Here is a 26240-nt window from a genome sequence, read left to right as displayed (position 1 = left end):
TTGTGCCGGTGCGTTCGCAGCTACTTGAGCTCAAGATTTCTTTGAAGCATTTCTATGTACTTCTGAATGTCGTCTGCTTGTATGGGTGAGCTGATAATGTACGCGTTGGTTTTGGGCAGTATTTGTAAGTATTACAGAACGACACCCCCATCTTGAAGGTGTGGTACAATCTACAGCTGGCGCCAGTAAGCCAATCACCATATTAGTCTCCAAGCAGAGGTTAGGCTCCGGCTAGTTTGATTTTGGATAAGGAATTCCGAAAGGAGGACCTTACTGAAATTTAAGGAATGACCCCTTGTAAGGAAGCGGTGATGTTACTAGTGTTCCTTCTTCGGATCTTGCTGGCGGGGTGACGAAGATTACGGGACCGTGACGGATAAGACAAGACACAACTTAACACGCAGCCGAATGAAAGACGTCCTCACACTTTGAATCCTTGAAAACAACTGTCTTTATTCAAGTACTGTAGGCGCGTTAGAACGTTCGTCGTACGTCAACGTTAAACGTGCGCGTTCGGAGAACGCTCTAACGCGCATGGCCGTAATGGAAACAAACAAACAAAAACGTTCCATGACAACACTTACGTCACATTTCTCCAAAGATTGACGCTTTTACTTACATCGGCGCCAAAAGTTGAATTTCCCGCTGTGTATTTTGGCCCAGGTCAACCGAGGTCGGACATCGACTCGGGTTTCTCCGACAACGTTTACGGAATCTCCCGAACGTCATCCGACGCCCACCGACTGGTGCATCGTGGGACGGAAAACGCATATTATGGGCTGGAATGACGTCAGAAAAACGTCATTCCAGCCCATAATATGCTGCCATGCATCCCATAATATTCTGGAGTGAGGGATGGTGGGAGGGCAGTGGTGCGTTATGTCCGCCGCCGAACGGGTCGGACGAAAACACGGTCCCCGCAAGAGTCGCTCTGCTCGGGCCCCATGAACGCCAATCCGCAACAAATCAAGGATAGGCTGCTGCAGGCGATCGACAAGGATGCCAACGTGAGGAAATTTCCGTATCTAGGCGTGGTTGTGGGGTGGAAAACGGGGAAAGAGTTTTCGGTTCCGACTGTGTCTCCCTCTTTTTTCTTCACGTCCGCCATCGCGCTGCCCGCCCTACTGTTTCGCTCCAGAGTCCAGACGTTCGGTTCGAATATTCCAAAGAAATCAAGCTTCATTTCGTCTGCAAATTTCAGATTAGAAAGTCTTGATTTCATTTAGAAAATCTGTAAACATTTACAAATTCTCCCATAATGATAGCGGCTGTGTTTTGGACGGACAAGTTGAACGAACATCTCATGAGTGTTCTTATATCACTAGTGTTCGGGTGGGGAGGGGGGCAGTTGACATGGGGTTGGAAATATTGGAACCCAATTGCTACACGTGTGTGTTTGTACAGCTATCTGTCTTTCAGGCTTTTTGTAGATTCTCTATTTGGTAGATTAGCCTTTAGTTTACAGGGAACATTTTTATGATACCACATACCGTTTTATTATGTGCCCCCCTCCCTCCAAATTTTTCTGTAAGTTTCCAGACCGTATACCGTAAGATGTCTACAATATTGACTTTGTTCTATGTCGTAACATCGCCGCAGAACTTCACGAATAATGTACATATAATAGATGTATTTATATACTGGTTTCTATACTCAAATTATTTAGGAAAGGTCTCCCTTGAGCTGACTTCTTTGTGTCTTGAAAAGAAGATCCATGTGCCAGCTGTGAAATTTATAATTTCCATCCATCAACTTCAAGTATTCTAATTTTGAGAATCCGGAGTTGCTCACCAGCAAGAAAAAATGTATCCAGCTAGTATATACTTCACTAGCATTTGTACTATCTGTGTTCTTGACATTTAAGTCACATGGTAAAGGCCTTAGTTTCAATGTTGATGTAAAACCAAAGAATGCAGACAGCTATGTCAAATACTGGCCTTAGGTTTATTTGTGCATTTGTGTAATGTTGTCAGTGTGGTATTCACAAAAGTCCCTTCAAATCAAGAAAACCTGGTGGGAATTTAGAGATTGGGTCCCATACAATACACATCTGGTTATCATTCATTAGTATTTCTCACCTTGCTTTTGTTCCACTGATTCTAATCTATGACTCCACAATGAACTCACAAAAGATGGTTGATGTGCTGTTTGTTGTAGGGTGGTGCCCCGTTGTTTCCATGTGTGAACTGCAAACTAGTTTATACTGGTCAGTGTTCTCACCAGGATTTGTTCACAGCGTAGGGATGAGGGACAGAAGGCCAATTTTGCGTGGTGCCAGTCACTAGCAGAGTGCCAAAGACATGATAACGGTTGGGAGTCTGGCATCTTCCCGTACAAAATTTTGAAATTCATAACCAAATAAGACTATTTCCTGCATTTTGAGGGATAAATTCTTCTGTCTCAAAATTCTAACTTACAATTTTCAAAAAAATATTAGAAAAAAGGACTGCAGAAAATAAAACAACTGGCCATTTGGTAGGCTAAACTAGCATAGCATAATGTATCATGAATCACAGAATACAGGAAAAAGGATTTTCATTCATCCAAGTTGTTTACATTATATCAAGTATTCAAATATCAGTGGAGTGGCAAATTGCAAGTTATCTGCAAGGTATTTCGTACTGCAAATGGCAAAACCCTGCACTACATCTTAAGTGTTGCATCAACTGTTGAAATATCCGTGGAATGCCTAACGAGCAGAGTTTAGATATTGGAAACAGGATTCCACATGTTGCTGGGAGACATGTCGTATTCTAAGGATTTTCAGGACTTGTAGTCATATGCAGGCGTGGGTTCTCTCAATTTCATGCAAGTTTTGAATTAAAAAATTGCACTTTCTACATCATAGTTTGTTGGTATTTCATAGGAATTGTCGTTTTTCTTACATCTGCTGTTATTTTTTTACATGTACTTGGTGCAAATTTGACCAAAAAGCAGATGATTCATTGCTATAGTCATGCAATGGTCATTGCTATGATTCATATGGAAATTTTCAACATTAATATGGAACACCTGGGTCCCGCTTGGCCAAGACCTGGCTCTGGATCCTGACAAAGACCTATTTCATACTTGGATTCCCGAATCTGGATTCACCCATGCACGGGATTGATCCTGATTTGTGAATCCTGGTGTGAATGGTCCAAATCTGTCTCCGTGGGGGGTGGGTTAATTGTGATCCTCAGGAGGAAGATCGAATCGGGATCAGTCCTGTGCCAGCTCAGGGTGAATCCCGATTTGTGAATCCTTTTGAACAGGACCAAAGTGATCTGAAGCCTGTCAAGGCAGAGGTCCCACCCTGTATTGATGAAATGACGATGAAGCATACTCTCTAACCTGAAAAATCAAGATGACTTAAGAGAGTAGTACATGCTTCATGGGGACACTTGAAGTGATCAGTGCCGTGTTACTGTAGCATGTTGTTAAACACATTTCTAAACAGCCATTTTTGTTTGTTTGTCCCCAGATTGTTGACATGGCGGGAGTGTTGGAGGTGGTCAGTGCCCTGGAGAAGATCACGATGACAAAGGATGCCCTGGAGGTAAGGAAAGGTCTCAAGCCTCACAAACTGTGTCAAGGATTTTGTTAGGTGCCATTTGCAGGACTCGAAGTATTTGGTGCCACCCAAAATTGGAGCTGCGCGCGTAGTTTTTGACTGGGTGCACTGGTGCACCTAGATAGGTGTAGTAGGGTACTACTACTAGTAGTAGTCAGTAGTAGTAGTAACATAAAATTATTTTTGACCTATGACCGTCAGGTGATGCGACCTGTCGGGCTGGTACCTCGGGTGATATAGAATACTCCGTGTTGTATTCTATATGTACTATTTTACACTAGTATGCAGCATATTCTTGACATTAAAGTGTCAGAAAAAAAAGAAGAAAACCTTTGTTGTATTACTTGTTAACAATTTTTAAGTTTGCCATAGCATTTGGGTTCATTTATTTTATGTAGTGTACCCAACTTTTTTTCTGTACGCCTGAATTTTTAAGTTAGATCCACTGGTGCAAAATTCCCCAAAGTGAATTTCGACCCCTGCATTTGTGTTTGTTTGTGAGCTGCATGGTTTAGCATGGATGGATTGCTGTAACATATGCCATATGCATCTCTTCAGATGCAAAAGCATATACTTCCTGTCAACTGTAAAATTAGTATGACATGGATGATGGACTCTTGTCACACAGTTGTTTGGTACATTATGTTGCTCATCAGACTTGCATGACTCTGAAAAATGTTGCAGTCCTTAGGACAGTGTGCTAAGCTATGATCATTCTTATTTTTGTTTTGTTTTGCATAGCCATTAAACCACCTTCAGACACAACACATCAGTTTTGTACAGAAGGTACAAGCTGCTTTAAAGAAGCTACAGTATATGCTCAGGTTCTAAGTCAGCAACCCTAACCGCAAGACTACCTTACCACCTTTATGTTTAGCTACAACATTTAGTTTCTCAGTAAACTTGAACTTTTTGCAGGTTGAGATTACTTTCCATTCATTATTTGTACCGACCGTGTTTCTGCAGAAGACGCGCCTGGGGAAGTACGTGAACGATGTTCGCCGCAAGACCAACAACGCCGACCTGGCCAAGCGACTCAAACAGCTGGTCAGGATTTGGCAGAAACTTATCATCGCCGGGGACATCCAAGCACAGGACACGCCTAGCAACCAGGGCATCAGTCCAAAGGTAGGGGGTTGTTTGTTCGTTTGTTAGTATGCCTAGGTTTGAGCCATTGCAGATTGCATTCAGTGGCAAAACTCTGCTCTTATCAGTGTGGTATTCTCAAGATTCAGCTCTCCTCGAACTGGGATCTTTGGCTTAATGTCCCCTTCTTATGCTTAAGACTGTAATTTTACGCTGACTTAAGAATTAGAAATTCCAGGCAAAGCCTAAAATTCTTTCTTTAGTTTCTGACAGACTAGTAGGTCCTCATTGGCGATAATTTTCTGTTGTCAGAAATCAACTGTTGCCTAGACTAGTAGTACATGTACTTGTTAATATTGCATCTCAGCTTTCTAATGTGACTTATCACCTTTCTAACTGTACCATACCGTCACTGCCCAACAGACGGTAACTTGTTTCAAACAAAGCTTTTCTGGCACATGTAGTTACATTTTTGGTAGAGATATCGTCATGTGTCTCTTTGTATTATTTTTAATATTGTCACATGTCAGTTTTTAGAATTTTTCTCCCAGGAGTATTGTTATGTCACTTTTCCAACTGTTCCTTACCTCCTCTGTCCTGTAGATCGCCATGACACGACCTGGAATCTCACCGAAGCTCCCCGGCAAGCTGGCCGAGGTTCGCCCAGGCGCCAGCTCCAGCTCCAGTGCAGTCCTACAGAAAACAAATTCCGCCAACCGCAAGCGCAGAAAAGTCAGCATGGACGGGGGAGACGAGGGGCCGAAAGCCAAGAGACCGACGACGCCAAGCCAGGCTGTCGGCGCTGTTGCAATCAACGGTCTGCCTCGTGGACGGGACAGCCCGGTACCCAGCCCTCTCGCCGGCCGAAGGAACCACAGTCCCGCTGCCGCGCTCAACAAGAAACCTCAGAGCCCCGCGTTCGCGAACAGGAGACCCAACAGTCCTGCTGTGGCCAGTACCAAAGCTAGATCCAACAGTCCGGCGTTGGGTGTAAGAAAACTCGCTCCCGGTAGCCCGGTGGTGGCTGGAAGCATAAGGAAAACTTCCAGCCCAGTTGGAAGTCTAAGAAAAACATCATCTAGCCCTATTGGAAGTATGAGGAAAACATCTAGCCCTGTTGGAAGCCTACAGAAAACTTCGAGTTCGAGTCCCGTCCCGTTTGGACCTAGCGGACAGTTGTTACATGACAGCAATACGTTTGATACGCCCCCACCGACCCCCGATCTCACCTCAACCAAGTCCCTCCCCACGAACATTACAAGTGCCAGTGTTGGTTCTCCCAGACCACCGAGTTTAGCCGTGCCACCGGAGTTAGCGAACAGAGACTCTGAAATGAAGGGGCTAGAAGAGCTCTCCCCACCGCCATCCACACTTGTACAGAGCAGCTCAGTTTCGCCAGTTAAAGTTCGTCTCCCGAGCACATCGGAAACCGTCGGTGCTTCAGAACTTCCCGGTGCCCAAACCTCGGAGAAGGCGGACGGTAAGAAAAAGTCCAAATCTTCCAAGAAGAAGGACAAGTCTAAGAACAAGGAGCCAGTAGAAGATTCTCCCGAAGATACGTCATCAGAGGTCAAACCTGCCAAGAGGGTCAAGCTGAAACAGCGGTCTTTAACCTTTGACCCTGTGACCCGACAAATCACGGCCAACGTTCCGCAGAGTCCCGCGGTGACCGTCAGCGTTTCGTACGACAACGAGTTCGTTCCCAGACCCGTGGACCTCGGACCCTTCCCCCTTGCCTTGGCGGCGAGACGGCCGGGCCAGTTTCCAGGACTGTCACATGACTTGCGGCAGCCAATGGCTGGCAAGTCGCACAGTATATCCCAACCAATCACAGACGAGGCTGCTAGAGAACGAGAACTGAAGCGACAGCGCGCGCTCGAACTGATCAAGGCGGCGGAGGGGGAGCCGAGACCCGGGCTCGATCGACCGGTTTCCGACGAAGACCTACATAGACTGAGTGGGGAACAGTGGCCTGGCGTCAGCGGCTGTTTCGATGACAACGGGGACTGGCGCGACTGGACGGACTGTTGCGAGAAAACGTCGTGTGAAGACGGGGTGTTACAAGTTCTGCCTTATGTCATACTAGACTAGAAACTGTGAAATATTTTGTACAGTAGATATTTATATGACGTGCTACAAAGTGGTAAAAGTGAAGAGTTGAATATTTAAGTGACAAAAAAGAATAGAATAACAACAGAAGCGTTTTGTTGCCACTGCTCTTCCATCGGGTGTCGACTTTTCTGTACCACTCTCTGTCATGTGCCTCTAGAAATGCAACATTCTACGTTTCCAAATACATTTGTACAAGGAATGGTTTCTGTAACGTAAGCCAGCAAGACATTTTCTCTGATTTCCTTGGTCTTTTGTTATATTACAAGAAGCAATCGCAAATCCAAACTCATTGTCAAGAAAGAAAAGTTCTTAGTATCTTACATAAAAAGTGGTGCTGTACCTTCTTCACTTTTGTCTTTATCAAGAAATGTTACACTTTGATACATGTACTGGTAAGACACTCTGATATCTTCTTAGCAACTGTGAATTTGAAGATGTCTTGTTTGAATGTATGGTAAGTCATTTCACAATGTTTAATATTTGAACCCTGCCAAGCTGTTTATAGAATATCCCACAGGTCATATTCCTCTGAAATTCGTATTTCTACTGAAGAGAATATTTTGTTTCTTTAGTTTATGTGGGCACGGAAAAAATCTGTCGAACGAGTTGTATGCTATGCATTCCCACGCTGTAAGCTGCACTAATGTGTGATATGTGACGTTCTTTGCTTTCGTGAAAAAGTGACTGTCAGATGCTGCAAAAGTTTCTACGAATTCACATTCCTCTCCGAGTACAACTTCTCTATACACATCAATCTAGAGTTCTTGTTTTGTTTTCTATCTTGGTCAGAAATGCAAATTGAAATGTACAGTTGTAAAGAAGAGAAAAAAGTATGCAAATGCAATACACACGAGTTTTGTTGTACGTCGCGTAGTTCCGATTGTATGTGTTCTGTGGTTCTTTCGTTGTTTAGACTTGGAAAAGGCTATGCAGATACAATATGGTTAGTATGACTTTAATAGGCTTTGCTCAACAATTCTGTTGTAAGAAAGATACAGTATACACAAGTAACAATGCAGTGGCAAAGAAATATGGTGCTTGTAAGAAAAGAGAAGTATTTTGGGTAAAACTTAACCTTCTCCCTACTGAGAAAGCCGTTTGGCACCAGGTTTGAATTGACTATGATATAAGGTAGCAGGGAGAAGGTTAACAGATACAGGGCTATGCTTTTTTAAGTCCTTGCAATTGGATCTTTGATATGATTGTTAGCAGAAAGCTGGCCTGATTGGCTAAAGAAAAGACAAAGTACTAAGACGAAATGTGTGTGGGTTGATAGAAAGTTACTGTATTCATACGCCAAAAATAGTTGCTCAAGCAACTGGATAAAATTTTGAAAAATCTAAAAAAAAAATGTCACAATTTTATCCAGTGGCTTGAGTAACTATTTTTGGTGTATATATATATCTTATTACCTGGATGTCTAACCTTCATCAACGTTACTACATTCAGCCTGATACATGTCCCATTTTAGCGTGCTAGTTTTCTCGAATTCAGGTTTGTCTTGTCAAGTGCTATTATCCAGGAGTGCTTACGCATATGTGGTGTGCATGTCTCTGTGACACTAGTTCAACATTGTGATATTTGGATGAAAATTAGTACACCATTTGGATGCTACAACTGTTATAACAAATTCTGACCAATATGAATCTCAGTTTTCTGGCTTGTTTCAATTCCTGTGCCTCATTGTAGAATCAAATTTAGTGTACAGGGCTTGGAATGAATCTGGAACTAAGGCACCGCAGTTGTACATATCTACAAACAGCCCTGCGATCATGTATGTGTTCTTGTGTACAGACTAGGTTTTCTCACATTTCCAGTGTTGAAGAGTTGTACGGTGAGGCTTCCTTTGGAAGCGAACAGTATTCACTGTCGGCATGAATAAAGATTCATGCTTGCATTAACAAGTTTTCAGTGATTTGGATTGTTTGGTTATGACCGTGTATGTGTGTTCGTATTTATGTATGTATGTATGTATGTGTGTGTGTGGATGGGCAAACTAAGGCTCTGTGTGTTAAAGTAAGCAGCTTGCCACAGTCCAAGGCCGCTTCAATTTAATTCAATGGATAACATCTACCAGATAATTAAACCCAATTATCTGCACGTTTATCGAGATGATCTCTGTCAGTCTTTGGGCAGGCAGCACTGGCCAAACATCTGCCCCATAATTCTAGACTACATTTATTGAACATATTTGAGCATCTCCCCAAATCTCTACAATGAAAGAGTGTGGAAAAATATGACTGCTGGGCTTCTCTGACACCCCAACTTCTGCTTGGAGATTAGCATTACACTAGCAAGAATCCAACAGTAAAAGTCATTAGTAAGAGGGGCAGACCAAGCTAAATGTTTCTCACATGTACAACAAACTGCTAAATAAGATGAAAAATAAACCAATAAATCTTGATGTAACGTTATATAGATTGATTAAAAATCTTTAAAGAGATTTATAAACTGAATATAAGTTGTCACCATTCGCTGTTAAATACGATATGTGAGTTAAATATGGAAAATCTCCATGGATCAAAAGCCCCGACTAGCGGTCAAAAATATTATTGCAGCAATATGGTGTCCGGGACGCTGCAATAATCACACGGATTGCTAGGGGTCCTCATTGACAGGTGTGCAAAATTCCAGAATGACCTCTGACCCTTTGTTCTATCGAAGATTTGTTCGGGCGATTTCCTCTCTGTTTTGGTTGATTTTCCCACGTTTTGGGGAAGAAACCGGCGGTCCCAGACTGCGGACAAGGGAAGGGGAGAACTGCTTATTCCGGGTTCGATGTTTTTCCCCAGAAGGACCGGAGGCACGGAGGAATTCGAAGACGAAGCTTCGAAGGTAACTTACGTGTTGGCAACGCGCAACACCACCGAGAATGTTTAGGACAGATCAAGGACTGCTAAGATACTAGTAAAATAAATTCGTTTTAGGCAAGAGAAAAGTAGGTCAGACAGAAACAGTACTTTTGAATGCCCTTTTCCCGGCTGCTTTAAGCCGCTAATACATGAATGTACACGAAATTGGGGCTGAATCGTAGGAGTCAAAATGTTTTGACAAAGTCGGAAAATAGTCGTAAGATCGCCTGATTATCCAAATACTCGTAATACGTATAATGTATATCGGTCAGACGGATAATTCATTGTTTGGTCGTGTTGTTGATAACCACACACTATTCTCTACTCCAAGAACAAACAAAAAAAAACAGTCTGGCATCCAGGCTAGCTATCATAAACCATGCAATTATACTAGTTGGCATGATTTGCATGTAAATACGTGGCCAAGCCAACCATGTGTATATATTTCAAACTCTACAAAAATTCGGAGATTTATTTCCAGACGTTTCGAGTGACATCCATCACTCTTCTTCAGCGTCACTGGATGTCACTCGAAACATCCGGAAATAAATCTCCGAATTTTTATCCAGTTGTAGAGTTTGAGTTGTCTTTATATATTGTTTACCTAGATGTCTAACCTTCACAAACGAACAATGTGTATAGTCTAGAATATTCAAAAGTCACGAAATACCTAATGTTAACTAATATAAGAGATAGGTGAAGGTTTTGTACCTATGAGCATGTTATGTGATATGTACGGTGAGCAACATCGAATTTGGTGTACATGTCCTTCTACATGTACGATATTAAGGCTTTGTCAGATTTATTTATTTATTTATATCTATTGACACCTTGTCAAATGTCACAGTACACTACACTGGCTCTCGAGGCAGCACAGCTGATATTTGAGAGCCAACAGTTAGGGACAGACAAGTTCATGGCAATGGCAATTGACACATCACTACTTATAGTTATTCAATGTTACTATCAATCATTAAGACAATTTGTCATATTTGTGGCAGTATGAAGTTAGTAGATATCTTGCCCATGTTTACTCAATAATTGAATAAAGAATACTTTTCTATGATACGTTTGTATGTTTCTCTGTTCTTGATTGTTTTTTCATATGGTCACATCAGATACTGGGCATCAACAAAATACTATTGGCCAATCCTCATAGATTACTAATCAAGCAATTACAACAATTAATATATTCTAACTAATTACACTCACCTGTGGCACAGGTGTATATAAACATAATTTACCCAAATGGTCTTTTTAGTGTCCAGACCACAAGTGAAAGATGCATGCCGTTAAGGTAGTGTAAAGATTTGCAGGGGTGTGGGTGGGGTTGGGGCACAAAAGGACCCAAATAACACTAGTAGGATTTGCATACAATATTAAACCTTGTATTGAGGGGAGGGCTAGAAGAGTGTGGGAAAATGAACTTATAATGAGTAAATTTTGAGATATTTGTATGTTTTTGTTATAATTTTGACTTAATGTGACATTGTGTTACTTGACATCTTGCGGCACAGCCTGGCGTGGCCAGACCAGCCTTAAGGGCACCGCGGAGGGCCCTAGTTTTTTGAGACACTAGATTCCCAGACAGAGAACTAGTGATCTCCTAAGCCATTGGACAGCTCAGCTCAACTGTCCAAGGCTCGCACATGCCAACCCCCTTGGGCTGACATGTCCTCCCAAAATTGGGAGGCTGTTATTCCAAGCATTGCTAGGCAAGTATGGAACAACATGACTCTGAAAAATCTAGTCTATTGCCCAGAGTAGCTCAGTACAATTTTCATTTGTGGCGCAAGAACTGTAAGGAAATAGGGATGAACTACTACATTCATCCCATACATGAACCTGTAGGTTTACTTCTACGTATCATTAAAGTGAACATTGCCCCCATCCATGTTTTTAGCTTATTCATTGTTGTCTTATTTTTTATGATTTTTCTGGAGCAGACTAAGCTGCTTGGGTAAATTATGATAATGATATATATACTCAAACACCCTAATGGCCTCAGGTATGTCCAACTGTTGGTTTCAGGTGAACCATATTATCAGCTTATTGGGGTTGGTGTTTTTTAAAGACCAGAATCCATATGAGTGATGTGATGTCATTCTGGATCATAAATTTGCTGGTTGTCCAGGACTGTCAATGTCCTGTAGTAAACTTATCATATAATGAATGATCTAGCAGTTACTCAAGTAACTTAATATGATTTTGGAAACTGTCAGACGTTTCAGCTAGAATCTACTACCTTTCGTCAGTGGCACTGAGTAAAATTTGTAAACCAGCAGGTTTTTGTCTACAGATTGTGTCACTTACGAAAGGTAGTAGATGCTACTTGAAACATCCAAAATCATACCCAGTTGCATGAGTAACTGCTTTTGGTAACTTATTACCTGTATGTCTAACATTCAGCAACGTAATTACTATAATACTATTGCGGGCTAATCCTAAAGAGAGGGGAGCAAACACCACCAACACCATTATGAGTTCCATCAAAGTTTTATTCATGAATAGAAAAGTAATTATAAACACCTCTAGAGTTCCAGATACAAATATCTACACACCAGTTTGATTCAGCAATGATCCAGCCACAAAATGTACAATCAAATTTCTGCCAAGAGAATTATGTTACAAACTCCTGTTTAGAACATCCAGCAACTTTATCCTTTTCCTGCCTTACAGTGCTTTAGCTGCTGCACCCTGGCTTTCAATCAGAAGAAACTAAGACTCTACTTTGTCAGAAAGATGGATTTCTGTTTGCTGACAATTTGAAAAAATCAGTCAGATTTACAAAATGTATTATTCGAAGTCTGGATTCAAGTACATGTACAAAATTATTGTACTCACTCATTTGTTTGTATACAATAGATAAAAGTACGGAGTCAAACTCATTTTGCTTTTATACAAAAGACAAAGCATTTCTGATCATTACAAACTGGTACCAAAAAAGTTGTTGTCCTGCAACAATTAATATCTCATCATCTAAACTACACGATATTCAAAAGATCTGACAGAAACAGCTCTCTATATCTTACAATGTGCACATTACAGATTGCCTTCTACTTAGTGCTCTCAGCTATTCTAGTACAACCTTTGTAAAGGGAAAGGCTGGGGTAATAGAAAAGCCTAATTAGAAATGACACTACATGTATTTGCTATCACCTGAGAAAAGACTAGCCAGATCAGTCAAAAATAGGAGCTGCTTTTTGTATGCATAATACTGTTTTGACTGGTCGAAGATGTCAGAACTAGGATTTTCTCCAGTACTTGATGGAAAGTTGTTGCTATTGACAATTTGTCCATTCCATCATCTAACAAAAAATTGGTGTACTTGATATGAAAAAGATCAAGTCACGCTAGGAGATTCACATGGGTTTACTGCCAAGATGGAAAAAGATCCAACACTGTGGAAAACCCTGGTCCGGACTAGTTCTTACATTTACATACAACTTCTTATATATCAGACATAGACTAAGTGGATGTATCTCCCGAACTTGGGGAAGCTGTCAGTAATCTTCTTCCTCATCTTCATCGTCATCTTGAAGTAAACTGTGCCGGGGCCCTGCACCTGTGAAGAGGGGAGAGAAGGGTCATGACAACATGTTGATCTTTATCAACACACGTACCACTTTTACATGTAGGCGATAACAAACTGAAACATTATCCATCACTCACTCACTCACTATCCGGTTTAACGTCCATCAACAATGGATTTACTAGACTTTTTAGTAAGGACACAACTACATGTAGATACATCTACAGAAGCTTAACCTTTAGCGCTCTGAAGTAGCTGTTTGGCACCCAATTCTCTATTGGTTACAGATTTAGGCAGCAGAAAGAAGGTTAAAAATAACATCTACACTTTGCATTCCTTTCATGCTAACAGCTTCTTCCCCAAACCAAACTCCTTTTGATTAATACAACCCTGCTGTGGTACTAAGTCCTTACCTGTGTCCACAATCCTGGTGACAAGTGAAGTCACGGCCTCCCCTCCCTTCCTGGCAGCTGCAATCATCTCATCACCCACATCATGGGAGTAGACTAGAGGAGAGGAAAGCAAATATTAGATCACAACAAACTTCCATGGATGATGACATTCTTATGTACACTGATGTTTTCTGCTCCTTTTCAAAAGATTGGCAGTGTGATACACCGTTTGAAAATAGGGTTTCTTTGGTGGTTTTACACCTGTACACATGTAGCTGGGTCAGCCTAATGAACGGAAAGTCCAATTGAAAATAGTATCATTGATATAAAGAATTCTGAAGACAATGTATCATGTTTCTGAGACTTTTTTCAAGACATTTTGTACATACCCCCTTTCCCCAAAAACTGCAATCTGCAAAACCCTTTCCCAAGCACTATAACTGACACAAGTTTGATATTTGGTTAGTGGTATGGCATGCATTCACAGATGTTTGTGACTACCCAAAATTTCACTCAGCACAAGACATAAAAGTGGGTGAGTATTCGTGTATCTCCATATCCATTGAGGCATGCAGTATGAAAGGTTGCATGCATGAAACCTTCTACCCGAGACATTGACACTTGACTATACCTGAGTCATCATCTCCTGGTGGCAGCAGGTAAGAAAAGGGAGACAGAAATCAGAAATGTTGATGGGCATGAGGAAATTCAAATCAAAGATACTAACTACATGTATCAGAGCTTGATATGAGTATTGTATATGACAGTCCTACATGTAACATGAGTAAAGGCTATACCTAGCAAAACGCTTACAGGGTTGGTATCAGAAGAACTTTTGAGCCTCCTGATTATTTTCATGACAATTCACAGGAAAATCTAGTTAAGACTGCTATGATCATGAACATGAGGGGCTCAAAATGTTATGAATTGTTAGATTTATGTGATTTTTTGTTAATTTAGACGGGGGAAGACCTTGTATAAGCCACTATGGCTTTTTTCTTCCCCCAGCACGTATATTTTGTTGTTCTATTATGTAATACAAAATGATTTTAATATGTGCGAATAAATCAAATCAAATCAAAAGTTCTGACCCAAAACTTTTAAAATGAAATAGTCTAGAAATGAGCCTGACACAGTAACAGCTACATTTGTATACTATCCTAAGATCTATACATGCATGTACAATCTTTATATAGTCATGAATACTATAATCATGATACTAACTGAGAGATGCTCTTCAGGTAAATCAAAGATGACATAGGATATAGGCATGACATGATGAAATAGCTTACATTCTGAAGGAAATTTCACTCCAGCCATTAAAGATCTGAACTTCATGACATGAAATTGTATTTTTCTGAGCTTAAAATTACAGATTTAACGATGGAAATAGACAACAGACAATGATTAGGACAGAAAATTTTTTCAAAATGGAGACCGTATTGATACAGAACATAAGACAACTTACTGTAGGACATGTTCTTGGGAAAGGCGTCCTTGACCCTTGAGACGAGGTCCTCGAGCTCCGCCTCCTCGGAAGGAAAGCGGTGAGACGTCTCCGGCAGGTACGTGGCCTCTAAACCCAGGTGGTAGGCTCCGTCTTCATCATCATCATCATCCTAATAAAAACCATGAACATTTTTGATTGGTTGAGAAGCAATTAAAAGGAAAAGTAGGGGTCCAAAAAGTTTCTTAAGTATCAAGTTTTGGAAAAGGTTTTGGAAAAGGACAACAGTTGAAAACGATTCAATTGCTCAGAAGGTACAAAGGATTGTATTATCTTCCCCTGGTTTGACCATTTCAGGGTCCAGAAAGTAAAGAACATTTTATCACTTCAACAAAAATCCATTCATAGGCTATTTGACTAAGTCTGTTTGATATGAAGCAAATAAACCAAGGAAAGTGTAACTAAGAACTGACTGGGATAAGTTGAAATACTGTGATGTATGTCTGTAACGTTATCTGTATATTTGTATCTGATTGTATTTTTAATGTTTGTGCCCAGGGTCATCTGAAAAGCAGACATCTGAGATGTCCCCTGGTAAAATAAATAAAATTGAAATTGAAAAACATGATCATTTTGGCAGGTCACTTGGGGAAAGCATGCATAAACACTTAACAAATAAGCATCATATAACGAATAGCAGCAGCACTCACTTGATACATGTCTTCTGATTGGTCAGCTTCCTCATCCTGGTACTCCTCCTCCCGCAAAGGCTGCTGGGAGAAAGTTGGTGGCCGCCAGCATGGCCTTTGACCTGGGGTGGACTGGTATTGAGGGGGAGGGGGTCTGATAGGGGAGGGGTACTGCTGAGGGGGGTGGGACAGGGCCAGGGGGTGGGGAGGGGACTGGTAGGAGGGGGTGGGGTAGGTGTACACGGGGGGATGGGAGGAGAGGGAGGGTAAGGGGAGGGGGGGTTGTAGTTGGTAGGGAGGGGACAGGATTTGGGGTTGTGGTGGGGGAGGGGCTGGGAGGGCTGCCGGGCTTCTCTCTTGCATCTAGAGGAAGTAGAAGGAGGTGGCGTTACGACACAAGAAGAAGATTGATATTCAAAATGGAGATGAAAAGTTGTGTGAAAAATATTCAAGATTGCAGGTAACAAAAAGAACAAAAACAATCTGCAATCTTGCATGCTACATTGTATAAAAATTCTGACTCGCAATTCTGAATCACAGTTAATGCAGCAGAATACAAAAGCAGAGTCTATTGGCAGTACAAAATGTATATTAAACTGATATCCGACTCACCTGTACCCTGAGCCTGTACTTCTCCAGCTGCAGTTCCAGCTGTCTATTGTGGGACTCCAACACCTCCACCTGTGGGAAAATCAGTAAAAAAATTTCTTGCTAAATGCTGTAGTTCAACTAAAATAGACATCAAATGGAGGTCCCATGTTTGAGAAGCCATCACACTCATCGATACGAGTAGGGGTTATTCTTGGTGTGAGTCGATCAAATAAATCTGTTTGGATATTCAGCCTGTACTCTTCAGTACAAACCTGGTGTGTTATGCCATGAGGCGGTTGACAAAACAACATCAACAGAAATCACTGTGACTGTATGCGTGTTACTCTGACCTGTGCCTGCAGCCTGTCCTGTTCGTCGTGCACGACTGACCCCGCCTCCGAACGCTGCGTCCTCAGATCGTTAATGTCATCCAGAAGGTCGTCCTTCTCGGCCTCAAGGTCTTGGATGATGTCCTCCAGTTCCAGACGCTCCTCAGGAGCGAGGTTCACCACCACCTGTTCCGGAGGGGTTGGCTGGAACAATAAAAGATTTTTTAAAACGACTTTGCTCAGTGCAAGGCCACATGAACCACTTCTGGACACTGAACTAACACTCACTGAAGCAGCATCTCTTCTCCCCAGGTCAGGAACATCAAGCTGAGGCAAGCTCAACCAACTGTCTCTTTAGGCGAAGCAGGGGTTACGAAGGCTGCTCAGGAAATTCCCTCCCCATTTTGGGCCAGAATGGTTATATGGCTCTTGGAGCAAGGTTCACCACAATCTACTACGGGGACTCGGCTGGAACGTGGAGATCATGACAGAACAAGGCAATCAGAGACGGCAGACTTCACCCCCTCAGAAGCAGTGTTGTCATGGAAATTGCAAAGCACCCTCTGGCAGAACATACCTAAACTGCACACACACACACATACACACACACACACACACAGACAAACACACACACAGACAGATACACATTTTGTTTAAGTGTCTTAAGATGTAATCGGTTCTTACCCTTTCCCTCTGTGCCAGTTTGGGGGAAGTCTGCTGTGGTCGGGACACTTTGGTCGGGGGCAGAGAACTCTCCATGTCTGCCAGTCGGGTAGCAAGTCTTCCCAGCATGCCATGCATGTCAGCCTCACTCTGGGTATCAGCCCTGCAGTTGTAAAAGAAAATGAAAGTGATATTGATCCAGTTTAGCTCACTGAAGAGCTATTCTCCACTGGTCATGACAGAGAAGACAGAGGCTATCTACATGTACAGTATTTACAGGATCACTGTGCCTGGGAAATTCCCCTACTCTTTTCCACAAGCACAATGAACAGTGGACCACGGCTTAACGTCCCGTCCTAAGGACTTCAACCCTTTCCGGTAGCGCGCATGTCAGGTAAGCGACACAGCCAGGATCAAACTCATGGCTTCTTGGTCCAGAGGAAGGGCCACTGACCATGGGATTAAAGAGAGTGTGAGTGAGAAATTTCTTGACTAAAAGTGAGGAACTCACAAGCTGTCAGTGTCATCCTCCCTGTATCCATGCACAGGCAGGAAGTTCGACTTGTTTCTCTTCTTCTTGTACCTCTTGGTGACGTTGTTCCTTACAGTACGGGCGAAGGCCTTGGCGTCTTCTTTCGATGATGTCTAGTCAAAGATACAACAAACAAAATAAAAGGTTACAGTACTTACATGTAATAACCTAATATGGCTCATCCCTAAAAATGCCTAGTATATAAACTGTTCGCCCTCTGAATGAAAATGCATCCGAGAGAAGATTGCGATCTTTTTTAGAATTCATGTAGTTAAACTGGTTATTTCAGAGAGTATATCGTAGAGTACGAGTGGAATTCGCTATCACCAGGTACAGTAGAGGCATCTAGATGTGCAAAAGTCAGGTGTGACAGGTAGTTCAGTGTAATAAAACAAGCTGCTGCCGTGCCGAGTGCCTTCGAAGCTGGTATGTTACGTCAAAGGGTGGTTATACCAGCTATACAGATACAGATTTTCTTGGTTATTTGTATGGCTCGAATCCAGCAAAGCTGCCTGTGTTTCCAAATAAATTGCAACCATATCAAACAAAGTGTTGTAATGTTTCTATAGATCAGAAAGTCAACATAATGCATCGATAACCGCTAGAACAATCCCAACCTTCTACCGTACCTGTGTACAGTACTCCTGGATAGGATGGCTGAGTTTGTGTGACCTTGAACTCCGACCCACAAAGAAACAGTTCTGACACAGGTCATAGTTGTAGCACTTCAGACACCGGTATCTGTTAGGAAGTACAATCAAGTCGTTTTACCAAAACAAAATAAGAAATAAGATACAACTGTACATGAACTCTTCAAATTCAAAGCAACAACATCTGGCATAGTTTGTGCAAAGACAGTTTTCTGGAGATGAGATAGCAGGAACCTTATTTCTTACAATGATATCCCAACTAGCTATTATGTCTCTTAAATTAAAAGGCACCCTTTGCAGAAATTCTTATGATGCATGCTCCATGATACTGTAAATACAGAAATGTTCGCGGTGGCTTTATGTTTGCGGTTTTTGCAGTGGTTTAAAGTTCTGCACCACCTACTCTCATCTCCCAAATAAACGTACCGGTACGTTTATTTTTTTCAGCCTCAAAATCCACCCAGTACGTTCTTATTTTGGACGGTACGTTTATTGATTTTTTGAAAATCCATCGGGGCTTTGCTTACCAGAGATCCCCCTTATGTCGAAAGTTTAGTTTTTTTCCATATTCCCCCGATATTTTGGCTCCTAAATCGCTATTTTTCGACCAAAGGACGTGGATTTCCCCGCCGATACAATGACCCGACATTTGTGAAACCCTGGCGGTACTAACATATCGGTCGATCTCGCTACAAAGTAACGTTGTTATTAGGAGAAAATAAGACCGTACACTGAAGTTTTGAAATGTATTTTTCATATAAACAACTTTGACAGTCTCTGTTTAGATCGTAAACCAAAGCACGCTGATCAGAAAACAAATTACATGTAACGTTTATGCCAGCGGCACACAATGTTTCAAGTACACATGTAAGATTACTCACGTGAGATCAAGGAGGTTAAAATACAGCCTTTCCCAAAAACTTTGAAAAGCTACAAACAACACCTTGTAAAAATTGTGTCTTAGCATTAGAAACTGTATAATCACTTTAAAAATATACTAGAACATTTCAATCCTACCACGAACATGTACATTTAGTCCTTCGAAAATCGCCACAGTAAAGACGCACAGCAGTGATAGTCCGTGCGTGGGAATGTTTCTTATGCAAGGAAGAGCTCACCTCGAAGAAGGGGAAACAACTTTTTTTTTGATTTATAAATAAAACTCCTTTGCCTCAGTCGAAAATGTGCATGACAATAAAACAATAATAAGTTTCCATAGTAGAGTCTATACACAAAATAAGATTGCAATCTAGTCACCGTTATTATCACATAAAAATACTTTTAAAAAGATCACTCCCCTACAGAGAGAGTGCCGAGGCTTTCCAAGAATTTTGGGTGTAAGCCCCGCCCCTTACTGTGTTGGTGCCGCTACCATGGCTACTGTCTGGCTCACCCTTTCACAGGCCCTTTGATGTGTAACATGAGAACCCTGTGGTTTGTTGCCACCAAACCTCCATGTTGCAACATTGTACAGGCCTGATAGGCATCTAATTAACAAATTTGTTGACAATTTAGTCTCTCAAAATGAAAGTTTTTTTCTACTACAAGGGTAATTTTGGGATTTGAAATTATTTGGAATGCAACAACACTGAACCAAGGACAATATATGATAATATCCTTAACAATATATAATAATGTGATTTTGTTCTATATGCAATGCATGACACAATAAATGGCAAGTTCCTCCTTTTCTGTATGGCTTTTACAAATAAGTAATACTTTCACTGAGCACATATTCAGGATATTGTAATTTTCTGTTCAAGTTCTAGATGTTGATACATATCTGAAAAAAGAGTAGACTCTGAAGGTGTGAAGTGAACTGAGAAGTTTGGCGACTACTTGTGTTTGATGATGTCACTTTATACAATTTTCCTTGATCACTTGCTTCAATTTCCAAGAAAATGTGATAGTCACCTGTTTAGTCAATCTTTCCACAAATGAGGTAAATCTCAATAAGTAAATCAGGCATAAACGAATAAAAAGAACCTACCTGCTTATCATCTCCTTTCCCGAGGACAGATTTGTAGCATCACTAGCATGGACACAGTTTATGTGTCAATTTGGTCATTTTCCAGGGGGTATGTTTATTCCGGGGGGTACGTTTATTAGATTTTGAAGATTTGTCCGGGGGGTATGTTTATTCCGGGGGGTATGTTTATTTGGGAGATGAGAGTATGGCTGTAGCGCTACTATTGTTTCAAACGCGAACTTAAAAGCACTGCGAACACGCTATTTTCTCCCTGCTGCAAAATAAAAACCACTCAAGCTTAATGCATTTACAGTACTGAAAAAGAACATTAAATTTTCTCATTGTGACATTACAAAATAAAATGTACATGATGTAGTTTCTGCCATTTTGTTGTGCTTTTCAATCTCCATTTTAACTGACAAACAACTATACAAACAACATCCTCACCTGAACCCCAGGATAGGACAGAGTTTACAGATGTTACACTTCGCCTGATGTTTGACAGTCTCTGCTGAGGCCACCCTGTGTAGGGTAGGGAACCACACGACAGTCTGGGGCTCTGCCATTAACCACTGCAGGAAGTGGTCCTCTGTCACTCCGGTTCCTAATGTCTGGGGGAGGGGAAGAAACAAAACAATGCATTTTATTGTGCTTCTTCTGTTAGAATAATTTCAGAATGTAGTAATTTAAGAAAAATTTAAAACACTGAAGATTTGAACTCCGTAATGCAGTTGTTAAACTACATAAAAATATGTTATACAAAATATAATCTAGTGCCATGTACGAGTAGAACTGCACATATGTGATTGAAAGATAGACATGGAGTTGCAAGTGCATGCTACTGTGTCTAACCTATGAATACTTTGGATGAAAGGTAAAAAAAGTCGGATGATTGAAGGCAGAAACAAATACAGTTACAGCTATGAGATGAAAATCAAAAACTTAAGAAGAACACAGACAGCTCTCAAGGTAAAAACACAGTGCACAACACAGAAAGAAGCCACACAACAGACAGGTTACATGTACATGTACCTCCAGTGTAAACCTGGGCAGCTGGGAACAGGTAAGAAAGAAATACTGTAGGACAGTATGGACAGTCTGATATACTAGTAATGTGTACAATTTTGTAAGCAATGTTTTATTTTCACTTCTGAGTAATGTTTGCCTTGTTGGCTCACTGCAACAAAAGAATCCTGAGTCTGTTTGGTAAGTGCAAAATATTCTATTATTTGAAGTCTCAGTGACTCTGGATGTATGAATGTGTGGTTAAGATATACAATGAAGTAATACTATTATAGCATACTGTCACATATAATGTGATTTCAAACTTTACACATTCAAGTTGTAGCACAATTCAACTCACAGTAACACTAGCTCAGGCCGCAGTTACTGCATGAAGAATAGACTGAGAATAAGATTAAATATAAATACTGGATGTAGATTACATGATTGCAATTATATATATATACCCACCCCTTCCAAGCAGCTGGACACAGCAGCGGACACACTGCCGAAGGAAGGCCTCTCATACAACTGGTCTGTCATCTGGAACAGAAACACAAACAACTGGTGAGAAGTAAGTTAATCTTTTCCCCACATTTCTCACATTGTTATAGTTATAACCATCAAATTATATGTTAGACAATCAGACACTTGCATAGAACTTTATGGTGGTTGCTTTTGCTTTCCGAATGCTGCATAGCTACTAGCATAATGAAACAACTGCAATTGTCAAAGATGTTGTCATCATTTTAGAATTTATAAAACAAACAAAGTCCCACCTGTAACATGTCCTGCAGCAGTCCTGACAGGTTTTTCCTACTCATCATCCCGCTGTGGTCAGAGAACTGTTGGAACAGATCTGGGGGAGAAATAAAATCAAGACACACTAGTCACTAAAGATTGTGAAAACACAGGACAAAAACACATGGAGAATTAAAATCAACCTAACCTTAAAGTCAAATATATCTAAACTATAAATCCTAAGTTTGGGGAGAATAAAAAGTTCAGGATGGTTTTTACTGTGTATTTGTTTGATATATTGTTGCAGCACAGATTGTGTACAGAATCTAAAAAAGTTATCATATAGTAAGGAAAGAATAACTGATCTACATAAGCTGGACACGTCACACTTACATGTGTATTTTTCCGACAGTAAACCGGAACACATGACCACTAGCCCCACTTTGACTGACGGGATCCGGATGCAGCCAGTTCTGTTCCTGAAATGTTAAGATTTGAAGGTTGTGACATAATCTTTTTGCAAATGGTATCAAACGGTTGTAGAGATTCTATGAACATTAAACAGACTCATTTGGTACTGGCGCTGGCGCTATTCCGGACTATCGGACATTCCGGACTGTCTTATGAAATGCATTGACAAATAGGCTATACAGATATGCGGAATCTAATGTAAATGTATGTAGATATAGAAATATTCTAGATAGATGGAAGTATAGGTAGATGATACATGTAATTAAGAGTTTTTAGTAGGTGTTTTTCTGTGTTTCTTTACCTATGTCTATCGATGTAACATGTACAGTACATTGACTTCAGACTGTGGACTAAGCATCTTAAGGATAATCTTTAACACCTAATAATCTTGATACTCTACATATAATCTGATAGTTTAATCTGATAATGGCAGCAATGTGGAACAAATATTTGAGTGGTTTTCCCCAATGACCTAAAAACAATCGTAACCTTACGTGTCATAAACATTAAGGATCCAGTTCAGGGTCAGGTCACTGGCGAGTTCAATGTCGATGAAGTCGGGCCTGTCCTTGTTGGACATGACGAAGATGTCGCTGATGATGTCGTACAGGTCCATCACGTCCACCACGGAGTCCCGGTGCCCGCGGAGGTGGTGCCGCTCGAAGATCGACACAACCGTCTTCAGGTCCACAAAGTGCACTGTAGGATAGAAGAATGTAAAGGTAATAGGTTAAGGTAGTCCCATAGCCTTTTTCAGGCCGTAGCGACATTGGGTTGTTATTCACTGTGTCTAGAGCATGGTATTGGAAGGCGGAGAACATGGGTCATATCATACATATATTCGGCAGTTCTAAATAAAATTGAAAAAATAAAAGAAAAGAATATAACTTTTCAGAAATTCTGTCAACAGCATCTCTCCAAATGATAATTCAAATTCATACAAAAGCCCTGCAGGATATTGTGGACAGTGACAGTGAGGATTTTGTTACAGCTGTTGAGTAAAAGTATTGAAAGGAACTAAAAAGTAAAACTTACAGTCGCATCTTTTCTGTATGGCTCGTAGTTTCATGGCCATTCTGTAGGCTGCATACTTGATGTCGTTTAACCCATCTGGAGGGATGAAAAAACATGTCCAAAGTTAACACTACTATACACAAATTGTTTATATCGTGAATATTGTATCATTTAGACAGTGAAAAGTCTTTTACAATTCGATCCAAATATCTGAAAGGGCTTGAAGTTGAAATACCCACTTGTCACGAACAATTTGCAATAAATGATAACACTCATTGACAACATTCATCTGCAATGATACATAACACACTGACACACCTTCATAGCATCAACTGGCGCACCTACCCTTTGATGTAACACACAATTTAGTAACTCTATTGTGTACACTTTCACTGTGAAAGTTATCATAGAGCAATGGCCTCTGTCCCTCTTTATTCATGTGACTATTTTTGGAGCCAGCAATGTCTAGCTAGCCTGGATGCCATCCTATTTCTACCGGGGCTCCTATACTCGCTACCCTAAGTGAGTGTAGGAGCCCCGGTAGAAATAGGTTGGAGCCAGCAATGTCTAGCTAGCCTGGGTGCCATCCTATTTCAGGCCTCGAAATTAACTTTTTTCCCTACTGTCCCAGCATTGTCCCGAAAATAAATTTCAATTGTCCCCAAAATGAGGATGGACCGTCCCAACCCTATTCTCGGGAAGTATGTACTACAACAACAATAAAGCTCAGAGTACAGTACAGTATTGTGTGTAAGATAATTGTCAATTGACAAATTCAAAATCAACTCAAATTCAAACTTGTCTTGTCATTCTTTTTATTAGACAACAACAACAAAGACAGACCAAATATTCTTTCTTTCTGTCTTGCTGTACCATATGAAGTAACACGTGGAAGATGGGAAGAATAAAATGTATATTGTATTGATAGTACTGCAGATGTACAGGGACCACTGGATTATTTTTCTACTGTCCCAAAAATGTCCCAAAGTGATTTTTCAGTTGTCCCGGCCTAAATTTTAGTGGCCCCGGGACATAGGGACATAGTTAAGTTCGAGCCCTGCTATTTCTACCGGGGCTCCTACACTCGCTACCCTAAGTGAGTGTAGGAGCCCCGGTAGAAATAGGATGGCACCCAGGCTACATGTATGTCTAGCTGAAACAACTTATAATCTAAGAATACTAAAAAATATATGTCAGTTTAGGTATCTACCTTGATTTCATGGTATGATATTAACCAGGTGATTCTAAAAAGGTGACTTTTCTATTAAGTCCTATACTTAAAGGCATTTAAGTTAATTTAATACTAATTATCAGGAGCTCTGTGACACAAAGCTCACACGTATGTACTGTGCACCTACCCAGCTGTTCCAGTGTCTGTTCCAGCAGTGGATGGTCCCATTGTGTTCTCTCTGTCTGATGACTGCACAGGGAATACAATGTTTACTTAGAAAGAAATCTACAACAGCCTGGGGCTATTGACAGGATCATGCTGTCGATAGTGGGAAAATAGCAGAAATTCATGAACTTTTATGTGACAGGATAATATTCTCAATAATGCATTATATAGGGTAGACACTGTGACAGGATAATCCTGTCAATAACAGAATGTTCCCAATTCTGTCAGTCGTGCAAAAATCTGTTATTGACAGGATGATTCTGTCAGTTTTGAAAAATATTCTGTTGTTGGCAGGATGATCCTGTAAATAGTGCAAACATTTGTTATTGACAGGATGTTAATAATGGAAAAATTTCTTTTACTGACAGGATTGTTCAAAAACCTTTGATCCTGTCAAATCATACTCCTGGCCATTTTTAGTCAATTGGTGCAAAGTAGTGACCATAGACCGACGAGACAGCGGTGTAACAAAGACAGCAACAACAACGGCAAACTAGAAAATAAGAAGCATCGTACTTGACGTAGTAAGGGATTCCATTGCTGGTCTCAGACCTGTCCCAGCCTTCAGTAGATCCTTCAAGATCTAAAAACAACATGGCACGTTAAAATGTTACAGTCTACGCAAAACAACGTGTAATTTAGGATACCTAAAAAGCATTTAGCTGTCCAGCTAGATTTACATTTAAGTAGCTAGTTGAACACCTATGTCTTTCATGCCAACACATCAATATAAAATGCACAACAGAGAGCAACACGAAGAATTAAACCTTCGACACACCCAAAAGTAAACAAACGTTAACGTTAGAATGTTTTTGTATACGAAATTTGACTCATACTGCATGAATAGGCCACATATTTTCTATTGTAAAGTGCTAAAGAAAGCAAAATAAGGGTATGAAAAGGAAAACACCATTACCTTTGATTATAGGCATCTTGCTGTAATGTTCGATTTAGTCCTAATATGGCGAAATATTGATTTATATGCTAAAATTTCTCCCTAAACTTGTAAGTACGAAATCCCGACGCTAGGGACGCCATCTTCGCTAGGAACGCACGGGCCGTATTGCGGCCTGTCGCGATACCATGAGAGGTCACATGAGTTTACGACAGCTTTTCAAGAAAAAGCTTAAAGATGACCAGATTGTCCTTTATTTTTGCAATTTCAACATTGACGTATCACATGTAGCTTCCTTTCTTTTCGAAATACGCCTCTTCGTGT

The 26240-nt window shown here is 40.9% G+C and overlaps 2 protein-coding genes across 4 annotated transcripts; one reads left to right on the top strand and one right to left on the bottom strand.

Moving 5' to 3' along the window:
* Positions 1 to 813: 813 nt before the first annotated feature.
* Positions 814 to 6853, top strand: LOC136444499 (mediator of RNA polymerase II transcription subunit 26-like). Its single transcript, XM_066442074.1, has 4 exons — positions 814 to 1007; positions 3464 to 3538; positions 4520 to 4681; positions 5243 to 6853. The coding sequence occupies exons 1-4, from the start codon at positions 945 to 947 to the stop codon at positions 6728 to 6730; spliced, it is 1788 nt and encodes a 595-aa protein (XP_066298171.1). The 5' UTR covers positions 814 to 944; the 3' UTR covers positions 6731 to 6853.
* Positions 6854 to 12080: 5227 nt separating this feature from the next.
* Positions 12081 to 26098, bottom strand: LOC136445443 (dystrophin-like). Of its 3 annotated transcripts, none has more exons than XM_066443468.1 (19): positions 25938 to 26098; positions 25538 to 25604; positions 24984 to 25045; positions 23647 to 23721; positions 23106 to 23310; positions 22534 to 22619; positions 22179 to 22258; positions 21871 to 21942; positions 20845 to 21008; positions 18408 to 18519; positions 17758 to 17891; positions 17268 to 17409; positions 16605 to 16787; positions 16276 to 16344; positions 15685 to 16026; positions 14996 to 15146; positions 14159 to 14173; positions 13549 to 13641; positions 12081 to 13168 (listed from the first exon to the last, which is right to left on the bottom strand). In XM_066443468.1, exons 1-19 carry the CDS (start codon positions 25951 to 25953, stop codon positions 13107 to 13109), a joined length of 2130 nt encoding a protein of 709 aa, XP_066299565.1. In that variant the 5' UTR covers positions 25954 to 26098; the 3' UTR covers positions 12081 to 13106. The 3 variants fall into 3 exon arrangements, with proteins under 3 accessions (XP_066299565.1, XP_066299566.1, XP_066299567.1); XM_066443469.1 differs by having other exon boundaries at positions 14996 to 15143; XM_066443470.1 differs by lacking the exon at positions 14159 to 14173.
* Positions 26099 to 26240: the final 142 nt, after the last annotated feature.

This window comes from Branchiostoma lanceolatum, chromosome 11 (genome assembly GCF_035083965.1).
Source record: "Branchiostoma lanceolatum isolate klBraLanc5 chromosome 11, klBraLanc5.hap2, whole genome shotgun sequence".
NCBI classification, from domain to species: domain Eukaryota; kingdom Metazoa; phylum Chordata; class Leptocardii; order Amphioxiformes; family Branchiostomatidae; genus Branchiostoma; species Branchiostoma lanceolatum.
This window is presented reverse-complemented; position numbering and strand designations above follow the sequence as displayed.

Coding starts and splice junctions, on each gene's coding strand:
- LOC136444499 (XM_066442074.1), top strand. CDS start 945: ATGAACGCCAATCCGCAACAAATCAAGGATAGGCTGCTGCAGGCGATC. Junction 1,008..3,463: donor CGATCGACAAGGATGCCAAC/GTGAGGAAATTT, acceptor GTTTGTCCCCAG/ATTGTTGACATGGCGGGAGT. Junction 3,539..4,519: donor TGACAAAGGATGCCCTGGAG/GTAAGGAAAGGT, acceptor GTGTTTCTGCAG/AAGACGCGCCTGGGGAAGTA.
- LOC136445443 (XM_066443468.1), bottom strand. Junction 17,410..17,757: donor GAGGATGACACTGACAGCTT/GTGAGTTCCTCA, acceptor TTACAACTGCAG/GGCTGATACCCAGAGTGAGG. Junction 13,169..13,548: donor CACCAGGATTGTGGACACAG/GTAAGGACTTAG, acceptor CCCTCTTCACAG/GTGCAGGGCCCCGGCACAGT.